This window comes from Saccopteryx leptura, chromosome 8 (assembly GCF_036850995.1).
Source record: "Saccopteryx leptura isolate mSacLep1 chromosome 8, mSacLep1_pri_phased_curated, whole genome shotgun sequence".
In the NCBI taxonomy this organism is placed as follows: domain Eukaryota; kingdom Metazoa; phylum Chordata; class Mammalia; order Chiroptera; family Emballonuridae; genus Saccopteryx; species Saccopteryx leptura.
Window position 1 is genome coordinate 54,575,450 of NC_089510.1, and position 19,895 is coordinate 54,595,344.

The window sequence follows — 19,895 nt, forward strand, 5'->3', positions numbered from 1 at the left end:
AGTGGAGCGGAAGCGACAATGGAGCAAGCTGGGAGGGTGGGAAGTGAGGAGACCAAGCTGGTGGAGAGAGTTTGGCTTTGAAGGGGAAGAGTGAGTTAGGAATGTAGGAGTAAAGAATTTTTTCTTGTTTTTAGTGAGACAGTTTGAACATGGAAAGGGTCTCCTTGGGAGAGAGAAAATCAAAATGCTCAGAAAGAGAAGAGATGGTTAGCAGGATGAGGTTTCTGAGAAGCAGGAGTGGGTGGAATCCGTGGTACAGGTGGAGGGACTGGCTGGGGGGAGGGACGAGGAGAGGGTGGCACCGTAAAGGGGTCTGGATTTCTATCTGAGGACTTGAGAGGAGGACTTCAACTTCCCCTGCAATGTAGGCAGCAAGGATATTTGCTAAGAGCCGAGGGGCGGAAGGGGCGGGGCCTGAGGGAGTTGTCATTTTGAGGAACACAATAGACTCACTTTCCAGGACTGCTGTGATGGACCACCAACCACAAACTCAGTGACTCGCAACAACAGAAGTTTATCCTCTCGCAGGTCTGGAGGCTGAAAGTCCAAAACCAGGGTGTCAGCAGGGCTATCCTCCTTCTGAAGGCTCTAGGAGGGAATTCTTCCTTGCCTCTTAATTTCTGGTGGGTCCTGGCAATCCTTGGTGTTCCTCGGCTTGTAGACACATCGCTCCAGTCTGTGTCTGGCTTCACCTGGCTTTCTTATAAGGACACCAGTCACTGGATTCAGGGCCCAGTCTAATTCAGTATGATATCATTTAAACTTGATCACATCCACAAAGATCTTTTTAAAATAAAGTCACCCTAACAGTTACCAGCAGTTAGGACTTGAACTTATCTTTTGGGAGGTGCAGTTCCATCCACTACAATGAAGAAGTTGAGAAAGGGTCGTAGAGAGTGAGAGAAACGTGCTAGAACGCCAGCCCTGTCCAGGGCTCACAGAGGTTAGTGGGGCACATCCACCAGCACCAGCTGTTCCCAACTTGCTCCTCTCTGCTGACCGGCATCCAGCGTCCTTGGTCTGAGCTGGGGCACCTCAGCCTTCTCCCTTTTCAGGGTAGATTCCCTCCCTCCAAGAACAAAGACTTCTGACCCCTCTTGACCTGTCCTCCCTTCCATATCAGTCTCCACATACCACTCGGTCCCTTTCTCTGCCCAGTGATACATCAGGAACTCCTGAAGACAGAAGCTGCCAAGCCAGCCCGGGCAGCACCTGGGTTAGAACAGAGGAGAGTATTCGAGGCATCCATGCAACATTTGCTGCACCTGCACTGTCTTGTTCAGAGCTCCCGGAAGCAGAGTGCCTTGGAATTTTGACAAAAGAACTGAAAAAATAAACCCATCTCAATTTTGACCTCCCAAGATAAGCCTCACTGTCCCCTTTCTGGAATGTCAAGAATTGTTTCTTTTTCTTCAAGCTGAGCTGGGCTGCTTGCTGGAGCCCAAGCCAAGGCCCGCTTGCTGCTTCTCCACCAGCTGGTGCAGGGCTCCAGAGGCCTTTGCACTGGAGGGCCAAGGTGAGAATACAAACACTACAATCGCTGCTAACGGGCTGGGACCTCCTCCAGGGAGGAAGGCTTGCTCATGGCTTGGCCAGGCTCCCACGCATCATGGACAGCAACCCTGAGTTCCAACTTAGACAGCTTGGGGTGGGTCCTCAAATGACCTTCCGTTTCTTGTCTGCCCATCTGAGAGGACCGTTTCGTTCCAAACAACATTCCTCTGATAAAATCGGTTACGTACTGTAAACGTCAATGGGCCAGGAACATTCTCCACCTCAACAGAATTCTGATAAAGTGGTCTTATTGTGCAAAAACCTTCCAGCGTGAAAAATCTTCCCTATAGCAAGCAAATTCTTGAGATGCCAGGCCCCTGGGCAAAGTGGTCAGGGCCCTCTGTCAGGAGAGAAAGCCTAGAGGTGAAGTCCCCACTGTGGGCAGAGGGCTCTGGGGTTTCGGACATCATTCATTCATTCAGTCAGTCAGTCACACGTATTTGACGAGCTCTTTCCAAGTGCCAGTTCCTGATCCAAAGTCACTGGGAGGGCAGTGTCTTCCCATGACTGCACAGCTCCCCTGCCTTTCAAAAACCGGTGCCCACTTGCTCCCCTCACACAGTCCAGGTTAGAAGTCAGGTAAAACATCACCACTCTCACCTCTAATCCAGATTCCCCTCCCCCTGGCTGCTCCTTTCTGTGAAGTTGGGCGTTTTTCCTCTTCCTCGCTGTGCCCCACTGGGCCTCCCATTCCCTTGGCCTCTCTCTGTATCCTCTCTGTTCCCAGGAGTCTCCCTGCGGGCTGCTTCTGGGTATCTGTCTCTGCTTCTCTCCCCGTCCCGCTTTGCATCGCTGAGCGCTGCTGGCCCGTCCCTTTCTCTCCCTCTCCACCAGGCTCTCTTCCTCCCTTTGTACGCTTTCTCCCAAGCAACTCACCCTCCTTTTCCCCCTTCTTTTTTCTGTTTCTTCTCTTTAACAAACTGTTATACAGAACTAAATGGTGCTTTTTTTTTATTATTATTGTGAAATAAACTTTTACATTCTCGGGGTTTTAATTTTTAAATTGTTTGAAGATTATGTGGACTTCTCTGTGTTATCTGAATTTCTTGCGAGAGTATGAGCAGCTATTTAAGGCTTTTGTATTGACCTGTGATGTATGCAGAGAAAGAGCAACGTGCACCTGTAGAGGGCCAAAGCGTGCCGTGCGCAGCTCAGTGGTCGTCACTAACAGAACGTTTGTGTGGTTCGTACTCGGGTGGGAAGGTGCCCACGTTTCCCTGCAGTCATATCTGTGATCATTCTCCCCACAAATCATCACTATCCTGGCTTCTCTCAGCATAGATTAGTATGTTTTGATAAAATACAAATACCTGGCTTTGTATTTTATATCAACAGAATGTGTAATATGTCCTCTTTTGTTTCTAGCTTCTATTGCTCAGCATAGTGAGGGTGAGATTCACTCATATTGTTTCACACAGTAATAGGCTCTTTATTCTCCTAGTTGATGGTACCCATGATCGGGCTAGGACACTATTTATTTTCCCTTCTATTGTTAATGACCATTTAACAGCTATTACAAATAGCACTGCCATTAACATTCATGTATGTGTCTTTTGAAGAGCCTTGAAATCTAGGCATGTATTACTTTTATAATCAGGAAAGAAATCTATTTCCATTTGGGAAGATGGAGATGGATGGCCAAGTGGGATGTTTCACAAACGGGCTCTAGAGGAGGAAGCAGAACACACGAGTTCTTGTTCTGCCTTCTCTGTTCTCCAGTTCCACAACTTTGAGCCGATCAGTTAACCTCAGTGAGTCTCAGTTTCTTCATCTGCAAAAGATATAATATCTGCCATTGGTAGGTGTTACTACCTCATGGAGTAACTGACAATCAAATAAGATGACGGATATGAGGAAAAGTGTCATGCAAAAATAAAGTACATTATTTTATTAAAGAAGAAATTAAGCCTGATGTAGTGGATAGAGCATCGGACTGGGATGCAGAGGACTCAGGTTCGAAACCCTGAGGTCACCGGCTTGAGCACAGGCTCACCAGCTTGAGCGCAGGGGTGCTGGCTTGAGCGTGGGATCATAGATATGACCCCATGGTTGTTTGCTTGAGCCCAAAGGTCGCTGGTTTGAAGCCCAAGGTCACTGGCTTGAGCCCAAGGCAGCTGGCTTGAGCAAGGGGTAGGTTGCTTTGCTGTAGCCCCCCTGGTCAAGGCACATATGAGAAAGCAATCAATGAATAACTAAGGTGTTGCAATGAAGAATTGATGCTTCTCATCTCTCTCCCTTCCTGTCTGTCTGTCCCTATCTGTCTCTCTCTCTGTCTCTCTCTGTCTCTGTCAAAAAAAAAAAGAAAAAAGAAAAAATTAAATAACAGTTACATTATGGAGCTGTTGATTTATCTGTTTCTAAATTTTTAAAATAAAAATAGAACCTGTGGCTTTCATTAGACAAATGATTTCACAAATCTTTGACCCACTCACTATGGGCAATAAAAGATAACTAAATAAATAATAAATGTCTCAAAATGTCCCATTTCTAAAGGTCTCAGTTTCACATGAAGAAGTGGGAACATGTGGCCTATGACATCTTTTGCCCCTTCCAAGCAAGTGACCTTAGTTTATAACAGTTGGAGGACCCTGGTCTAGATAAGCAACAACAACAAAAACCCCTGTCTGAGTTGTAGGGACCGAAGGGACAGACTCAGCGCCCACCCCCAACCCCCCAAGGGATAGCACCATGCCCAAAGAGGACACATAGAAGGCCAGGACTGGACTCATCTTCAGATACCAGCTCAGTGCGCTGTCCACTACCCTGCGTCAGAAGGAGAGACTCAGATAAGACTGTGGGACAGGAAACAGGGCCACATGTCTGCTGGCCAGCAGAGCAAATCTGAGGCCCTGTGCTCTCTGCCAACACGAGGACATTTGTTACTGTAGGGAAGCTGGAGCGGTCCATACACCAGTGTGGAGGCAGGCTAGGCACCTGCCACCAGCTCCCACCCAGTTCTTTCTCCCCGCCCAACCCAAACAAACCCTGTCCTCTGAGGGTCAGGCCCTGCAGCTCCCACTGCACTGGCAGCCCTGCACTTGGCCTCTGAGGATGCAAAACTGCAGGGTCCCTGCCCTCATCTGCGCTGGGGAAGCGTGCCCTTAATGGGAGAGAGCAATTCCGGAAGGAGGCCACGCGTGCGAGAGGGGCTCTGAGCAGCAACTCGCGAGGAGACGTAGAAACCAATGAGAGCCCTGAAAACTAGGCACTAATTACACTAGTGATTCTCAGCCCCGGCTGGACACCGGAATTGGCACTAGTGATTCTCAGCCCGGCTGGACACTGGAATTGGCACTAGTGACTCTCAGCCTGGCTGGACACTGGAATTGGCACTAGTGACTCTCAGCCCGGCTGGACACTGGAATTGGCACTAGTGATTCTCAGCCCGGCTGGACACTGGAATTGGCACTAGTGATGCTCAGCCCTGGCTGGACACTGGAATTGGCACTAGAGATTCTCAGCCCGGCTGGACACTGGAATTGGCACTAGTGATGCTCAGCCCTGGCTGGACACTGGAATTGGCACTAGTGATTCTCAGCCCGGCTGGACACTGGAATTGGCACTAGTGATTCTCAGCCCGGCTGGACACTGGAATTGCCCAGAGAGTGTAACGAAAGGTCAGTGCTGGATCCCACCTTCATAATGAGAATCTCTGGCCATCAGTGCGCTGTAAAAGCTCTCCAGGTGATTCTAATGTGCAGCCTGGGTTGAAAACCACTGCCTTATGACCCAATGATTCCACTTCTGGGAATTTATCCAAAGAAATCCAAAAGACCAAGGTGAAAGAATATATGCACCCTGTGCTCACTGCAGTGCTATTTACAATGACAAAGCCAAGATGTGGAAGCAGCCCATGTGCCCATCAGTGGACAAGTGGATAAAAAAGCTGTGGTACATTTACACAATGGAATACTACTCGGCCATAAAAAAGAAGGAAATCTGACCCTTTGTGACAGCATGGATAGACCCAGAGAGCATTAAGCTACGTGAAATCAGCCAGTCAGAGAAAGACAAGTGCCATACGGTTTACTCATATGTGGAATCTAATGAACAAAATAAACAAACAAGCAAAATAGAGACAAACTTGAAGATAGAAATCAGACTGACAACTGCTAGGGGTAAAGGCTGGGTGAGGGGAGTAGAGGGATTGAGCAAAAAAGGAGAAAAATTCATAATCATGGACAACAGTGTGGTGAATGTGGGATGGAGGAGGTGGAGGTGGGTATGGGGATAAATGGTGATGGATGAAGAGCTTGACTTGGGAGGATGAACCCACAATATGGTGTACAGAGATGTGTTGTAGTATTTGGCACCTGAAACCTGTATAATTATGTTAACCAGTGTCACACCAATAAATTTAATTTAAAAAAGAAAGCCACCATCTTAAACTTATCACAGTTGGAAACAGAGATGCAGTGTAAATGTTGGGTCCACGTTTGAAGGCAAGGGATGGAGGGGTGAGAGGGGCCAGGAACTGAAAGAAGATGCAGGGAGCCCTAGGCAGATGACATGCTTTATTGGGTGGCGGCAGCAGCCAGACGTAGTACTGTGGTAGCAGCTTGATGCAGCGTGCAGGAGTTTTATAGTAAATCAAACAAAAGTGGCACCAAGCCATGATTACAGAGAGGTTACATAAGTGAAGGTTACATAAGGTGGATGTGCATGCATACTGTCCCTGCCCATCTCCCTTAGGTTAATGCATGGCCAGATTTGAAGTAGTAGATCTGTCTGCACTGACTGCATCTTGTGTAGGCTATTTGCCAATTATGGGGAGACCAGCTTCTTCACAGTAAGCTTTTAGGGTAGAGGAACATGATCAAAGTGCCTACTCGAGGAGCATTTATTGAGTACCTACTGTGTACCAGCAGGCTTGTGCTCTTGGTACACAGAGATGAGAAAGATCTGTGGAGTCCCCGCCCTCGACTAGCCAGCAGGTTAGGATAAGAAACAGCTCCATAATAAGTATACTGTAAAGTATTTTAATGTAAGTATGAACCAAGTGCTCTAAGAACATTGAGGGTTTTCAGGAAAGCTTTCTTAGAGATGTGACATTAGAATTCATTCCTGAAGGAGTTTACCAAGCAAAGAAACAGAGGAGAACATTTTTAAGTGGGAAAAAGTAATGCACAGGTGCTGAGTCTTACAGAGACCCACTGTGTTGTGTGTAATGAGGAGCATGGGGAGAGGACTCTGGAAGGAATGTCAAAGGCAAACACCAAGGGCCCAATTCTATTAGAAGAGTGAGAGGGAGGGAGGGAGGCTGCTCAGGAGCCACGGCAGTGACCCAGATGTGAAGTGATGAAGGCCTGGACTGAGGAACAGAAGGTGGGAATGAGGAAGACAGAAACCCAAGAGATAGTTCTAAAACAGGCACCAGGGTGAATCTGGTAATAGAATAGCTGTAAGGAGAGCAAAGTGTGTGTGTGTGTGTGTGTGTGTGTGTGTGTGTGTGTGTGTGTGTGTGAGAGAGAGAGAGAGAGAGAGAGAGAGAGAGAGAGAGAGAGAGATGCAAAAATGACCTCATAGTATGCTTTTAGACAGTAGGAGAACAAGATCACCTAGCATTAGCCAAGATGGGCTTGCTGGGTAGATTACATGAGTTTCACTTAACTCGAAGACATCCACTGGAGAGTATCCAAAAGGCTAGCTGAAGGGCAGCAGTTGGAGTGTAGAGCGTGAGGAGGGAATGTATAAAAGTGAGATACCCAGAGACAAACCATCTCTACCAGGCGTCTGGCAGAGAAAGAAAAATGGATGGCACCTGGCAGAGCAGGCACAGGTGTATATTTATCGAGACTGGCCTGTGTGTGGGTGGTGACAGGGGGAAGGAGGGGAAACAGATGGATGAGGAGCTAGGTCCATAGTGTGCCAGAGTATGGCCTCTAGCAAAGGAGGAGTGTTTACCTTTAGGAAGGAGAGGCCTTCCTTAATGGGGATACAGATGTCTGAGAAAACTCCTTCCCAAGAACTGGATCCAGATCAAAACCTTCTAAAGCAGGGTCCAGGAAATTTTTTCCATAAAGAGCCAGCCAGTTGATGTTTTAGGTTTTGTGGGCCATATGGTCTCTCTCTCAACTACTCACCTCTGAGGCTGTGCGAAAGCAACCAGAGACAGTATGTGAACGAGAGGGTAGGGCTGTGTTTTGAAAACTTTATTTTCTAAAACAGGCAGTGGTTAAAATGGTTCATTTTATTTTGTGTGAATTTTACCTCAGTTAAAACATTTTTTAAATATTATAAAATACCAGACACTGGACTTGATTTGGTCCAGGGGTGAGAGTTGGCCCATACCATCTCTAGAGGTGAAGGGGGAGAGCAGTTGGGGACTTACAGAGAGAAGATAGGGTCTATGCTGGCCTCTCTGGGGACTGTGAAGAGTGATCAGGAGAGATCTGAGTTCAAATCCAGCTCTGCCACTAACTAGCTGTGTGACCTTGAGTAAGTTATTTAACTTTCCTGAGCCTCTGTTTCTTATCTGCAATATGGGGAAAATAACACACCTTCCTCACTGAGTTGTTCTGAGGATCAAATGAGACAGTGAATATGAGTGTCTAGCATAATGCCTGGTTCAATACAGAGTTTCTTATTGAATTTTTAAGGACTGACCACGAATTGCAGGATCACAGCTACAAATAAGTACTGTAACCATGGAGCCCAGGCAGTGCTCTGATCGGGTCCCTGAATGACAGTGTAGAGCTCCCCACTTTCTTCTGATTTGTACCAGCCTGAAACACGAGCCAGAAAGAAATGTAGAAAGTGCCAAGTCACTGAGATTTAGGGGCTGTTTGTTGCAGCAGCAAACCCACCCTGACTAATACAGACACACATATAGTTACACACAGGTGCCCATCTGACAAGCAGCTCAATTAAAAATTGACACTGCCATTTGGAGCATCCCCCTGTGACTCTCAGTTTGGGGTTCATATCTGAGAGCACGCTTGTTTTCTCCAACTCAGCCTCTTACCACATATGGTGAATGTCACACCAGCACAGATCAGCACTCATCGGGCCCTCCTGCTGGCTGCCGGGGGATGACTGCTAATCCTTTGAAATGCCACTCACCCTCAGGGCTTCCCAAAGTGAATCTGACGCAGACCACATGGCCCAGATTTTAAGCCAGGCTTTTCACATTTGGTGAGACCAGCTTTCTTTTATGGAGTGTCTTCTCTAACGGACACAGTCAGGAAAGTGCACACATGTGCACACCCCCCCACACACACTCACAGGTGTGTTTTTTAAGAAACAGTAAAATAGGCTAAAAACCCAGGCACTCTATTATTTTAGAGACTCCCATTTAGAGAACTGCTTTTGCATCTTTTAGAAGAAGGCTGTGGCTACCTTCACCTCAATGACTGTCAATTGCTACCTGTCCTCCGCTCACCCCAGCCCATCAGGCTATGGAACAGAAAAAGTACACCAGCCTTGATCCTGTGACATGGGCTGCGTGCCCAGGAGCACAGCCAACTGGGGACCCCCTGATGCTGGTGGGTCTTTCATGCCATCTGCTTTGCCTCTTATTTGAACGTGACCTTCCTCCCCAAAAGAGTATCTTGTCAAGAGTCAGGGCTTATGTCTGCACTTGCTGCCTCCACCCAACAAACCAGCATCTATTTCCGCTTGTGAGCCTCCTCCCCGGAGCCAGGAACCTCTCTCAGGCGCGAGGGTGCTCTGCGGCACGAGGTGAGCAGACTCCTGTGTCCCCTTGTCTGCAGAGCAGTGCAAACAGTATGGAACAATCCCCCGCCTGGGCAGACATCACATCTGATCCTCTCCTCCTGGGCATCTATGTGAACATCGAGGGCGTGAGACATGGAAATAGTAGGTTATTTGCTCTAAAGTAAGCCTTGGTTCAAAAGAACCAGAGAGTGGGTAAGGTTTTTGTGTGGGTTTTGTTTGTTTGTTTTGATGTTTAGGAAAAATCCCTAAGGCTCTGGGAAGGGAAGGGAGAAGACTAGGAGAGGTGATCTAGGGAAGTGGCAAAATGAATGCAATAAAGCAAAGGTGTGGGGGAGGCAGAGTTGAAATGGTGATCATGTGGCAACTCTGGACAGTCCTCCTCACTCTGGCTGGGCAGTCACAGACTTCCTGCTGCTGGCTAGTGAAGGTGTCCCACAGTCTGTGGCTGAAGGAGGCAGTGTGGCCTGGTGAAGTGGTAGGACTCCGCTCTGCTCCGAAATTTCAGGCTAGCAGGTGCCAAGAATCACTGCAGTTTCTTTCTTTCTCTCTCCCTCCTCCCTCCCCTCCTTCCTTCCTTCCCTCCCTCCCTCCCTCCCTCCCTCCCTCCCTCCCTCCCTCCCTCCCTCCCTCCCTCCCTCCCTTCCTTCCTTCCTTCCTTCCTTCCTTCCTTCCTTCCTTCCTTCCTTCCTGTTCCCACAGGAAGTGGCACAGAGTCAGCAGGGGTGGTAGGAGAACACTTTTATGACACCTCCTCCACCTTCATTTCCTCCCCCCAAATGTGAGTGTCATTTTATTTAGTGTTCACAACTCCACTTGGAGGCAGACAGGATTATAATTCCCATTGTATAGAGAAGGAAATCAAGGCTCAGTGAGGTTGAGAAGCCCACCCAAGAGCACAGAGCCAGTACGGGGTAGAGCCAGGCTTCAGAGATTTTCATCCCCCAAACCCATGAGTTTACAACTATACCAAACTACTTCTCAGGTGAGCCCCCTTAAAAGTCACAGGGAGGAAGAAGAGAGGCTGAAGGTAGGATATACATTCTCTTGATTTGGCCCTTTCTTCTCCTTTGTCTTTGTTCACCTCGCTCCCTTGTTTCACAAGTCTTTCCATATCCTCTGCCCAATCTGGTGAAAACCCCCTTCCTCACGCCTCCTCAGCACCAGGGATGCAGCAGGCAGCGTGTGGTTTGGCTGCAGCTGCCCAGCCAGTCCCCTGTGCGTCTCCACTGTCTCCCCCAACCACCCAGCCTCCAGGTCAAGATGGCCAGCTCCTTGCCCCCGGGCCCTGTGAACTGTTGCTTATACTGCAAAAGGAACTTTGCAAATATGACTAAATTAGGGCCCTTGAGTTGTGGAGATTATGCTGGATCATCGTGTGCCCCATCTAATCGCACAGGTCCTTAGAAGCAGAAGAGGGAAGCAAGAGAGTTCGAGAAGACGTGATGACAGAGGCAGAGGCGAGTCTGTCGCTGATTGCTGGCTTTGAAGATGGGACAGGCCACCCCCAAGGAATACAGGCAGCCTCTGGAAACTGGAAGAAGCAAGGCACAGGTTCTCCTGAGATCCCCCAGAGGGAACCCATCTTGATTTGAGCCCAGTGAGACCCATTTCAGGTTCTGACCTCTAGAACTGTAGGAGAATACACAGTGTTCTAAGCCACTAAATGCGTGGTCACTTGTTAGAGCAGCAGCAGGAAACGAATGCATCAGTACAGTGCATTCTGTCTCTCTGTTCTCACCTCCACACTGCCCCACCACCCCGACAACTCACACACACAAAGTGCTGACTGGTAGGATGGTAGTCCACATGCATGGGGGCTTCCTGAACCCCAATGCCTGGCCCTGCCCCTGCAGAGGTCCGGCTGGCTCCTTGGCTCTCTCCGCACTTGCTCTGACCTCAGGAGCCGAAGCCCTCCCGGCTCCCTGCCCCCTCTCCAGGGAAGGAAAGCAGAAACAGCCCTGTGTGTTTCAGGGAAAGAGTGGATCAGAAGCTGGATTGTTCCTGAGCCTGGATCGCGCTCACTTAGTTCTTATAAAGGTCTTCTGATAAATCCCTATAAAACATCGGGTGGATTTTTGCTATCACACTTCAGCCTTTCCTCCTCATCCTCACAGCACACAGGTTGGGGCACAAGCCCCGTCAGGCTCTGGCCCTCGCCTGTCCGATACTCCTCTTGTCTCACACCTGTCCGATACTCCTCTTGTCTCACACCTGTCCGATACTCCTCTTGTCTCACACCTGTCCGATACTCCTCTTGTCTCACACTGCCACATCCCGATGACCCCGAAACCCTCAAGTACCTGTTAGCCCCCACACACCTTCGATCACGCTGCCCCTCTGGTGGGAACACCCTGGCCCTCCTCTGTGCCGAGCCAACCAGGGTGCAGACATCTCCTTCTTCAGAGAGCCCTTCCTCGCCGCTCTCAGAGTGGCTCGGGGCACCTCTCACTATCTACAGAGCAGGTGTCTGACTCTGTCACTGCTCTCCCTGCTCCTGGGGTCCCTTCAGTTCTCCTCACTTTCCTCCTCTGCCCACGGAGAGGATTGAATCACCACCCAAACTCACCACAACCCCCATAGCAGAGGCAGAGGCAGAGGGAACACTTCCACCCTCACCCCACCCTGTTATCTCGCATCTGCTTCCCTCCAGGGGAGGGCGGGCGATTTGATTGTTAGAGCTAGGGCCACGTTTCACCGGTGCACAGGACATTGAAAGTTTACGTGTGGCCACCCTATGATCTCTGCCCTTCTGCTACTGGTGATGAGGTCAGCTGGTAAACCTCTCTCTTGATTCTAGCTTCTCATCCAAAGGTCTTTGGGAGAAAAGTATTCTTAGGTTCAAGAGAAGGAGAGTTAGACACTACAGGCCTTGTTTCAACCTCCTGTCCTCAGCTGTGTTCTCCCTCGCACCCTGTCCAAGTATTAATACATAAACTGGCACACTGTTTTCCACCCTTACACACACTCCCAGTCAGAAACCGAGGGCAAGGAAGGGTGACGGAGTCCTGAGCCTCAGACCACACTCATTTATAATCTTGTGTGCAGGACGCACCCTATTGGGTAGGTTAGAGACTTGTTAGCACACATCTGAAGAAATGACCTCTGTTCCGGTTCCCAGCCCCGAGTTCAAGAATGCCCTGGAACTGGGCTGTACTGACCCTGAAGGTTTGAGAGGACTGGCTGAAGAGTTCATTTCTGCCTCAGTGGCCTGTGGTCATATATTTACATTATAAAGCTCTGAGATTGGTGAGGTATACCTGGCTCAGGTGAGGTGGTCTTGGGCATGTGTACTGTTGCTCCAATCATGGATAAGTGGATTGGTATGATCAATGACTGAATGGATGAATCAATAGATGAGTGGGTAGGTGGATGAATGGATGGGTGGATGGATCATTGGATGGATAAATCAATAGACAACATGGCCTGAAGGGTGACATTCATGGTCCCAGAAGGTCTGAAAGGATCGTCACTGATTCAGACATTCTCATGCACAACTTTGCACTAACTTGGTAAAATGTTTAGGTCAGGAACTTGCCTTCTCTCTGTTTTAGGAAATGTTACTCGTCTCACTGCCATATATCTTGACTGTGCTGAACATTTTTTAGCATCCTTTAGATCAGTGGTCCTCAACCTTTTTATCCTTGGGGACCGGTGACCTAGCCAGCCAGAAACAGAAACACACAACAAGTAAAGTTTTATCTTACCATGCGTAACAGTGCAACATAGTACCAGCTGGTGCTTGATTACTGAACTCCACATGTACGATGCATTGAACACTACATGAGTTTGTCCGAGTGCTTTTTGTCTATTGCGCATGATTTATAAATGCTCCATATGGTGCAAAAGATTGCTCAAATCAGCCTACAAGTCCCACAGATCTCTAAGACAACCTCAATAGTATTTTCATTGGTGATACAGGCTGACAAGTGGCAATCACCTTGAGCACAAGCAAATTCGACTAAGATCATTGGGTCTATAATTGTCATACAGCATCAGAGTGGTTAACTCTTTCAGGGATCAGCGTGAAATTTCTGGCAGACTTGTAGTTGAAAAGCACTGCTTTAGATAAATAAATTCTGTCTGAATGACCCAATGACACCCATAACTCATCTTTCTGACAACCTGTGCTTACTACTGACCTTACGGGTAATATAGGACACCTCTTATGTACCCCCTCAGATCCTCTCGGCTCTATGTCTCTGGAGCTGAGGCCATTTGTTCCATCTCAGCCACCATTGCAGCAACCAATTCTGCTGGGCTGCAGCCAACTTCATGTACATAAACTCGGCAGTGCCTGTACCCACAGGGTAGCTGTTTGCTGTCAAACTCACTAGGTACTCATGCAAGTACAAATCACAAATGGGGGGTGGGGTAATGCCCTTCAGGCTTAACAGTTGACTATGGGAAACAGGAACTCCTGGATGAATTCTCATCCTTTCCGCCCTCTGCAAGGGGGCCTTGTGACACAGGTAATTCCTACAGTCTCTCAGAAGTGTCCTTCGAGAGTAAGTGAGGAGTCACCAACTCAGTGACATGACCTCTTCCCTGCTTCACTCCTCTTCCTTGATGCACATGAGCTTCTGCTTTCTGGGGAACCCGGGCTAAGACCTGATTATTGCTTTACTGATTACTATTACTATTAATTTATACAATATAGTTTTGATTAAATACAAGATTTTTGGACCTACCTAGAGGTTCAGCATATTTAGCATCTGCCTCCCATGTTAGACTCTGAACTATTCATTTAGATATCCCCAACACCAAGTAGAAGGTTGGTATCTTTGTCATATCTCATTATGCTCTTACTCTTTTCTATAAAATTGAGCACACTGAGAAAGTTCTCATCCTGGATACTTGAGTCTCCTGCCATGTTTTTCAAACTGCTGGTTTTCAAACTCAGCACCATCTTTTCAGAGGGGTTACTTTTTTAGCTTGTTCACAGAATTCAAAAAAGCAAAAAGTAGAATCTGCAAAGGCTTCTGAGATAGGCTGGAAAAATGGTGTTCCCAGAATATATCCACATCCTGATTCCTGGGACCTATGATTGTTTCCTCAGTTCGCAAATCCTTCATAGGTGTGATTAAGTCCAGGCTTCTGAGATGAGATTATTCTGGATTATCTGGGTGGACCCTTAATGTAATCACACATGTTGAGGCAGAGGCCAACTTCCTGCACACAGAGGAGAAGGTGATGTAGCCACAAAGCCAAGAAAGAGTTTGAAGATGTTGTCTGGATGCTAGGAGTGATGCGGCCACAAGTCAAGGAATGCCAGCAGCCACCAGAAGCGGAAACAGGCAAGGACTGGATTCTCCCCTAGAGCCTCTGGAGGGAGCATGGTCCCCCGAACACCTTGGTTTCAGCTCAGTTATACTGATTGCACGAGTCTGGCCTCCAGAACTGTGGGCAAATAAATCCCTGTTGTCTGTAAGCTACTCAGTTTGTGTCATTTGTTGCAGTAGCCACAGCAAATAAGTGCAGCTTCTTTTTTAAATTTTTAAATTTAATTTGTAAATGTAAGGTATTTTTCCCCACCGAGAAGGAAGGAAGAGGGCTCGGAGCCACCAAGGGTGTTATAACAAACGGCTTTATTGAGTATAGAGCGCGCATCCCGCCTGGCGAGGTTCCCTGGCCCCGAGGTAAGATGGAGGCCAGGGAAGTTGTACAAATTAAACTGCGTGGGAGATATTTAAAGGGGCCCCTTTAGGGAAGTGGAGCTAACATGATGTGGTGAAATCCCACTGGCTGGTAGACAGTCGCTTTTTTCCAAACGGTTCCTGTGAAGTCTCTTTTGGCGTGCTTGGTTGTGGGCGGTCCTAGCCAAAGTTTTCGGGTCTGAGTTCCCCACGTGACCATCCCCCATTATCCACCGACCTTACAGTAAAGTACAAAAAGCTTTGTTTCTGAAATTCGAGATGGGCAAAGAGAATTTGCTGCTGCAAACAGTGTGAGCAAAATCCTTGTTTATATTAGTCTTCCTATTTTTTGACAGTGATCCTGGGGAAAATATAGAATGATTTAAAAATAAACATTTTATATTGAGCATTTCTTTTTGCAGTTTCTTCTTAAACAGTGAGGAGATCAGCGTGGACTCAGTAGGCCTTTCTATGATGTCTCCATTTCCCAATGCCTATTGTTAACTCGAGGTTTGCTTTTTTTAATTTATTTCTAATGATATTTTGAAGTCTGGTATTTAACCAAAATAGTGCATAAACAGTGATCACAAACTAGACCTCATTGTGAAACCAGAAACAGCGACCATAAACTAGCGTTCATTCTCTGGGAGAGAATGTTAAGCTCTAACTAGCCCCTTATCGTGATCCCCCCATTTGCTTCTAGCCCAGTCCATTCAGCAGGGCAGGATTTCTCAAAATGGGCCCGAGGATCACCTTTTTTTTTTTTTTTTTTTTTCATTTTTCTGAAGCTGGAAACGGGGAGAGACAGTCAGACAGACTCCCGCATGCGCCCGACCGGGATCTACCCGGCACGCCCACCATGGGGCGACGCTCTTCCCACCAGGGGGCGATGCTCTGCCCATCCTGGGCGTCGCCATATTGCGACCAGAGCCACTCTAGCGCCTGGGGCAGAGGCCACAGAGCCATCCCCAGCGCCCGGGCCATCTTTGCTCCAATGGAGCCTTGGCTGCGGGAGGGGAAGAGAGAGACAGAGAGGAAAGTGCGGCGGAGGGGTGGAGAAGCAAATGGGCGCTTCTCCTGTGTGCCCTGGCCGGGAAAGGATCACCTTATTGAATCAGCTGAAGCACTTATTAAAAATGTAGTCATATACGGTGATGGAAAATGATTGGATTTTGGGTGATGGTCACACAACCTAATCAATAGTTCAAATGCTACAGAAATGTTTACCTGAAACGTATATACTCTTATTGATCAATATCAGCCCAGTAAATTTAATTTCTAAAGTAAAGTCCAGGATTCTCCCTCAGACTTAATAAATACGAAAAGCTATGGCTGAGGTGCAGAAATCTGTACTTTTATGAGCCTTCCAGGTGATTCTGAGCACACTGACTTTAGAGAACCTTTACTGCAGAAGGAAGGGGTCATAACTGACCCAATGTTCCATGGCTCAGCTGTGAAACCACTGACTCTGTCTGGGCCAAGTCCTCAACTTATCTGGGGAAGCCACTACCATGGCCCCAGGACTGGGTGTTTGTGATGAATGCTGAGCTCATAACAGAATCAAAATAGTCTTGTCCACTCATTCAATTTGACCGAAAAACAGCTGCAAAGGTGTTGAGAGAGCTAGGTACCACAAATGCTTTTGCAAATATGAATCATCATTAGATAATTCATGTTAATTTACCTTTTTAATTAAAAAGACCTTCATGAACTAAACAAAAATAGCTTACAAAGGCATGCACCATTTGATCTTACAATTCCACTTTTGGGAATTCACCCTGCAGAAATTCTTTACGCTTGTACATATGTACAAGATTATTCACTGCGGAACTGATTATAATAGCAGCAAAAGACTGGAAACTATCCAAATGCCATCAGTGTGGAACTGCTGAAATAAATTATAGCACAGTCATACAATAAAAATAATGAAGAAACTGTATATGTAATGATATGGAAATGTCTCCAAGAGAGATTGTGAAGGGGAAAAGCAAGGTGCAGAACACATGTGTAATATGCTACCTTCTGTGTATAAAAGGGTGTAATAAGAATCCACATTCTTATTTGCTTGTAGAGTCATCAAGAAATGCTGGAAGCATGTGGTTACCTCTGGGGTGGGGAATGGGAACTGAACAGATGGGCAACAGAATGGGAGGAAGGCTCTTCACTATATATATGATTATACCTTGGGTGTTGGAACCATGTGAGTATATTAATTATTCAAAAAGTAAATAATATAATAAAAATGTAAATAACCATTTATTGTGGCCCTCAGAATGAGCAGTCTGGTGTTCGTGTGGAGGTCTTCGGACCGGATGCGTGTTTCAGGGCCCCTGCCATTCCAGTGGTTACCCTGGTTGGATGTGGTGCTCCAGACCAGATTGCAGGTTTTCCCTGTCCAAAACGGCAGTGGGAGGACAGGTCTTTGAGTTTCTTACTGAGGAGAAACAGCCTCGCAAGAGCTCTGGGATTTGAGTCCACTGTGCACTACACAGCGACAAGAGACCAGGGTCCTGGCTGCCTGGTACTTAGTACTCTAGTACCGAGGCATCAGCTGTTCTCGACTCACAAGGGAGGAGTGGTGGTAGCGGTCCCGAACGGCGAAGTCTGCGTTCTCCTGGGTGAGCTGCGTCATCTCCATGTCAACCCTAGCCAGGGACGGCGCCAAAATTATCTGCTCTTGAGGGGTTCGCAAGCTCCTTTAGTGAAAGAAACACAGAGGATGGTCAAAAGGAAAGCCCAGGCGCTAAGCAGTGACGGTGAGTCTTCTCTGGGGTAGAGAAATTATTTTCAAAATCATCACTGTGCTCAGTATTGAACTTCTTTGCAAAATCATCATTGTGCTCAGTACTGAACTTCTATTTAAAACACATAACTGCTGAAAGCTATAAGTACAACAGTGTACAAACAAAGCGTGAGAAACAACTATCAAGTAAAGTAAGGGGAGAAGTGATATTTACCTTTCTCTAGCAGAAATGTATACAATAACCATCCGCATAGTGTCGTGTTGGGGCTCTGTACCGTTTCTTCGCTTTTTGTCAAGTGAAATAACAGAATGGAATGGAGAGGATGCAAAGTTGAGAAGACAGGAAAGAGAAACGCCCCCTCTGGTTCCCGGGAGAGAACGCTGACGAGGCAAGATTTCCAGAGCTGAGGCCGACCTAACAAGCAGCTAGGAGATACGCTACAAAGGCTGCGCCACCTAGTCGCCTGAGGGCAAAGAATAAGTCCCGGGATGGAGTCCACCGTCACAAAAATGTCTACAGACATTGGAGTTGGAATACACTGGTAAAGAAAAATGTTAGGGGTCCACGGGGAGAGTGCCTGAGGCAGAGAGGAGGAAGGAAAGACAGCCTGGCAGTCGGGTGTGGACAGACGATGGACACAGTCGCAGTGCTGCTGCTGATCAGCCTTGGCCCTCGGGGACACCTCTCCACCTCCTTGTGCCGAAGCCTGCGTCATGCCTGAGACATGAATGCCCTTCGACATGTCACTCGAAAAGAATCACCTACTTTATGAGTAGTAATGTTCAATTGTTTAAATAAGGCATATATTTGATAGTTATAAAAAAGTTTTAAAGGTAGAGATATAATGTTTATTTACATCTTTAGAACTTAGGCAGAAAGCTTCAACTCACTCTGACAAAAAGTGCTGTTAGAGCAATTCAGATCACATGATTAAGGCCTTGTAGCCACCGATAAGAACATACCTGAATTAGATAGGTCGAAGTTTTCTGAGAAATGAATTAACTTCTATAAAGGTTGACTCTTCGAGAAGTAAGGTTGAGGAGAGACAAAAATACTGTACTGATCAACATACGAATGTGTTTGCCCATGCATTTTTTCATTCATGCTTTTTTATTTATTTATTTTTTAAGGTGAAACCATTGCATTTTTCTGAGTTCTGGTAAATAATATACTTCATTTCCTAATCTAGAATAGTCTAAGAATTCTCAGCTGGGCAGTTGCTAGGACTTCAGGAAAGAAAGCCTGGGGTAATTCTGGGAATTGTAGGTGTAACAGAGGAAGTAACATAGTCAAATTCCTTCGCCCAAACACCTCCACTCTATTTCTTCTTTAATTTTGAAGAGTATCTGGTCTATAGTTGTGGGAAAAAATACCCCTCAAAACTACAGAATAGAAAACACAGCTCTGAATTCTACTTTTAAGTACATCAGCATGTCTTGGTCCTTTCATGCCCTTAAGTAATCCTCACAAAACTTCACTCAGTAGCCAGGGCGAAGCCACCAAGTTCCCTGTTGAGACTCAGCTGAAGCCTCCATCACCCACTGCACAAGCCCACAGAGCTATGAATAGTGCAGACTGCATTCTATTCCAGTTAAAGTATTGTCCTTTTCTAAGAATAATCTCCTAATACATTCTTCTTTCTACATAGCACTATAGTGACCTCAGAGGTGAAATTCTAGGAATTCAGAGTGCGCCGTGAGGAGCAGTGACCTCCCATGGCCAAGTGCAGGCTTTAAAACTGCAATGCCTAAAAATATTCCTGTAAACCAGATAGGGCCAAATAATCTTAACCACTCATCACTTCCAACTCCAGATCTGTAGGCAGCCTCCACACAGAAGCTATTTCCACCTAAACACTGCTTGTCTTCAGGACTAGGTGGAGGCAGGGAAAAGAGACCAATGTGGAAGTGTTGTGACCCGCATCACCCAGCCTGGTGCCTCAGACTGGAAGAGAGGCAGAGAGGTGATCCCAGCCCTCCCATAGCTCCATGCAGAACGGTTCGCCCAGCTTCCAAGCGGATGGCAGGGATTCCCCCCCGTACTCACCACCCTCCTCCCCTGCATTTTCCCTGTTGCTTCCCATAGCCGCTGCTCCTTCTCTCTACCATCCCACCTTCTAGCCTGGGATCTCATTTCTTGCGCAATCTTGAACAAATTGGTAGTGCTTACAAGGACTGTCTTAAAAAGAATCCTTGGAAGGGAAGAAGGGGGAGTTACTGTTTAATCGATACAATGTTTCTCTTTTTACAAGATGAAGAATTCTAGAAATGCATTGGTGGTGATGGGT

General features: G+C 47.2%; 1 protein-coding gene across 6 annotated transcripts in view; it reads right to left on the reverse strand.

The window, feature by feature from the left end:
- Positions 1 to 3,174: 3,174 nt before the first annotated feature.
- The window catches only part of SLC12A8 (solute carrier family 12 member 8), a 167,401-nt gene continuing 150,680 nt past the window's right edge, over positions 3,175 to 19,895 (reverse strand). For 4 of the 6 annotated variants that reach the window (XM_066347895.1, XM_066347893.1, XM_066347890.1 and 1 more), the window contains one exon: positions 17,099 to 17,560. In XM_066347895.1, coding sequence (XP_066203992.1) covers positions 17,398 to 17,560 — 163 coding nt within the window. In that variant the 3' untranslated portion in view covers positions 17,099 to 17,397. Of the gene's footprint in view, positions 3,326 to 17,098; positions 17,561 to 19,895 lie in introns of those variants that run through there. The other 2 variants (XM_066347891.1, XM_066347896.1) reach the window with 2 other exon arrangements.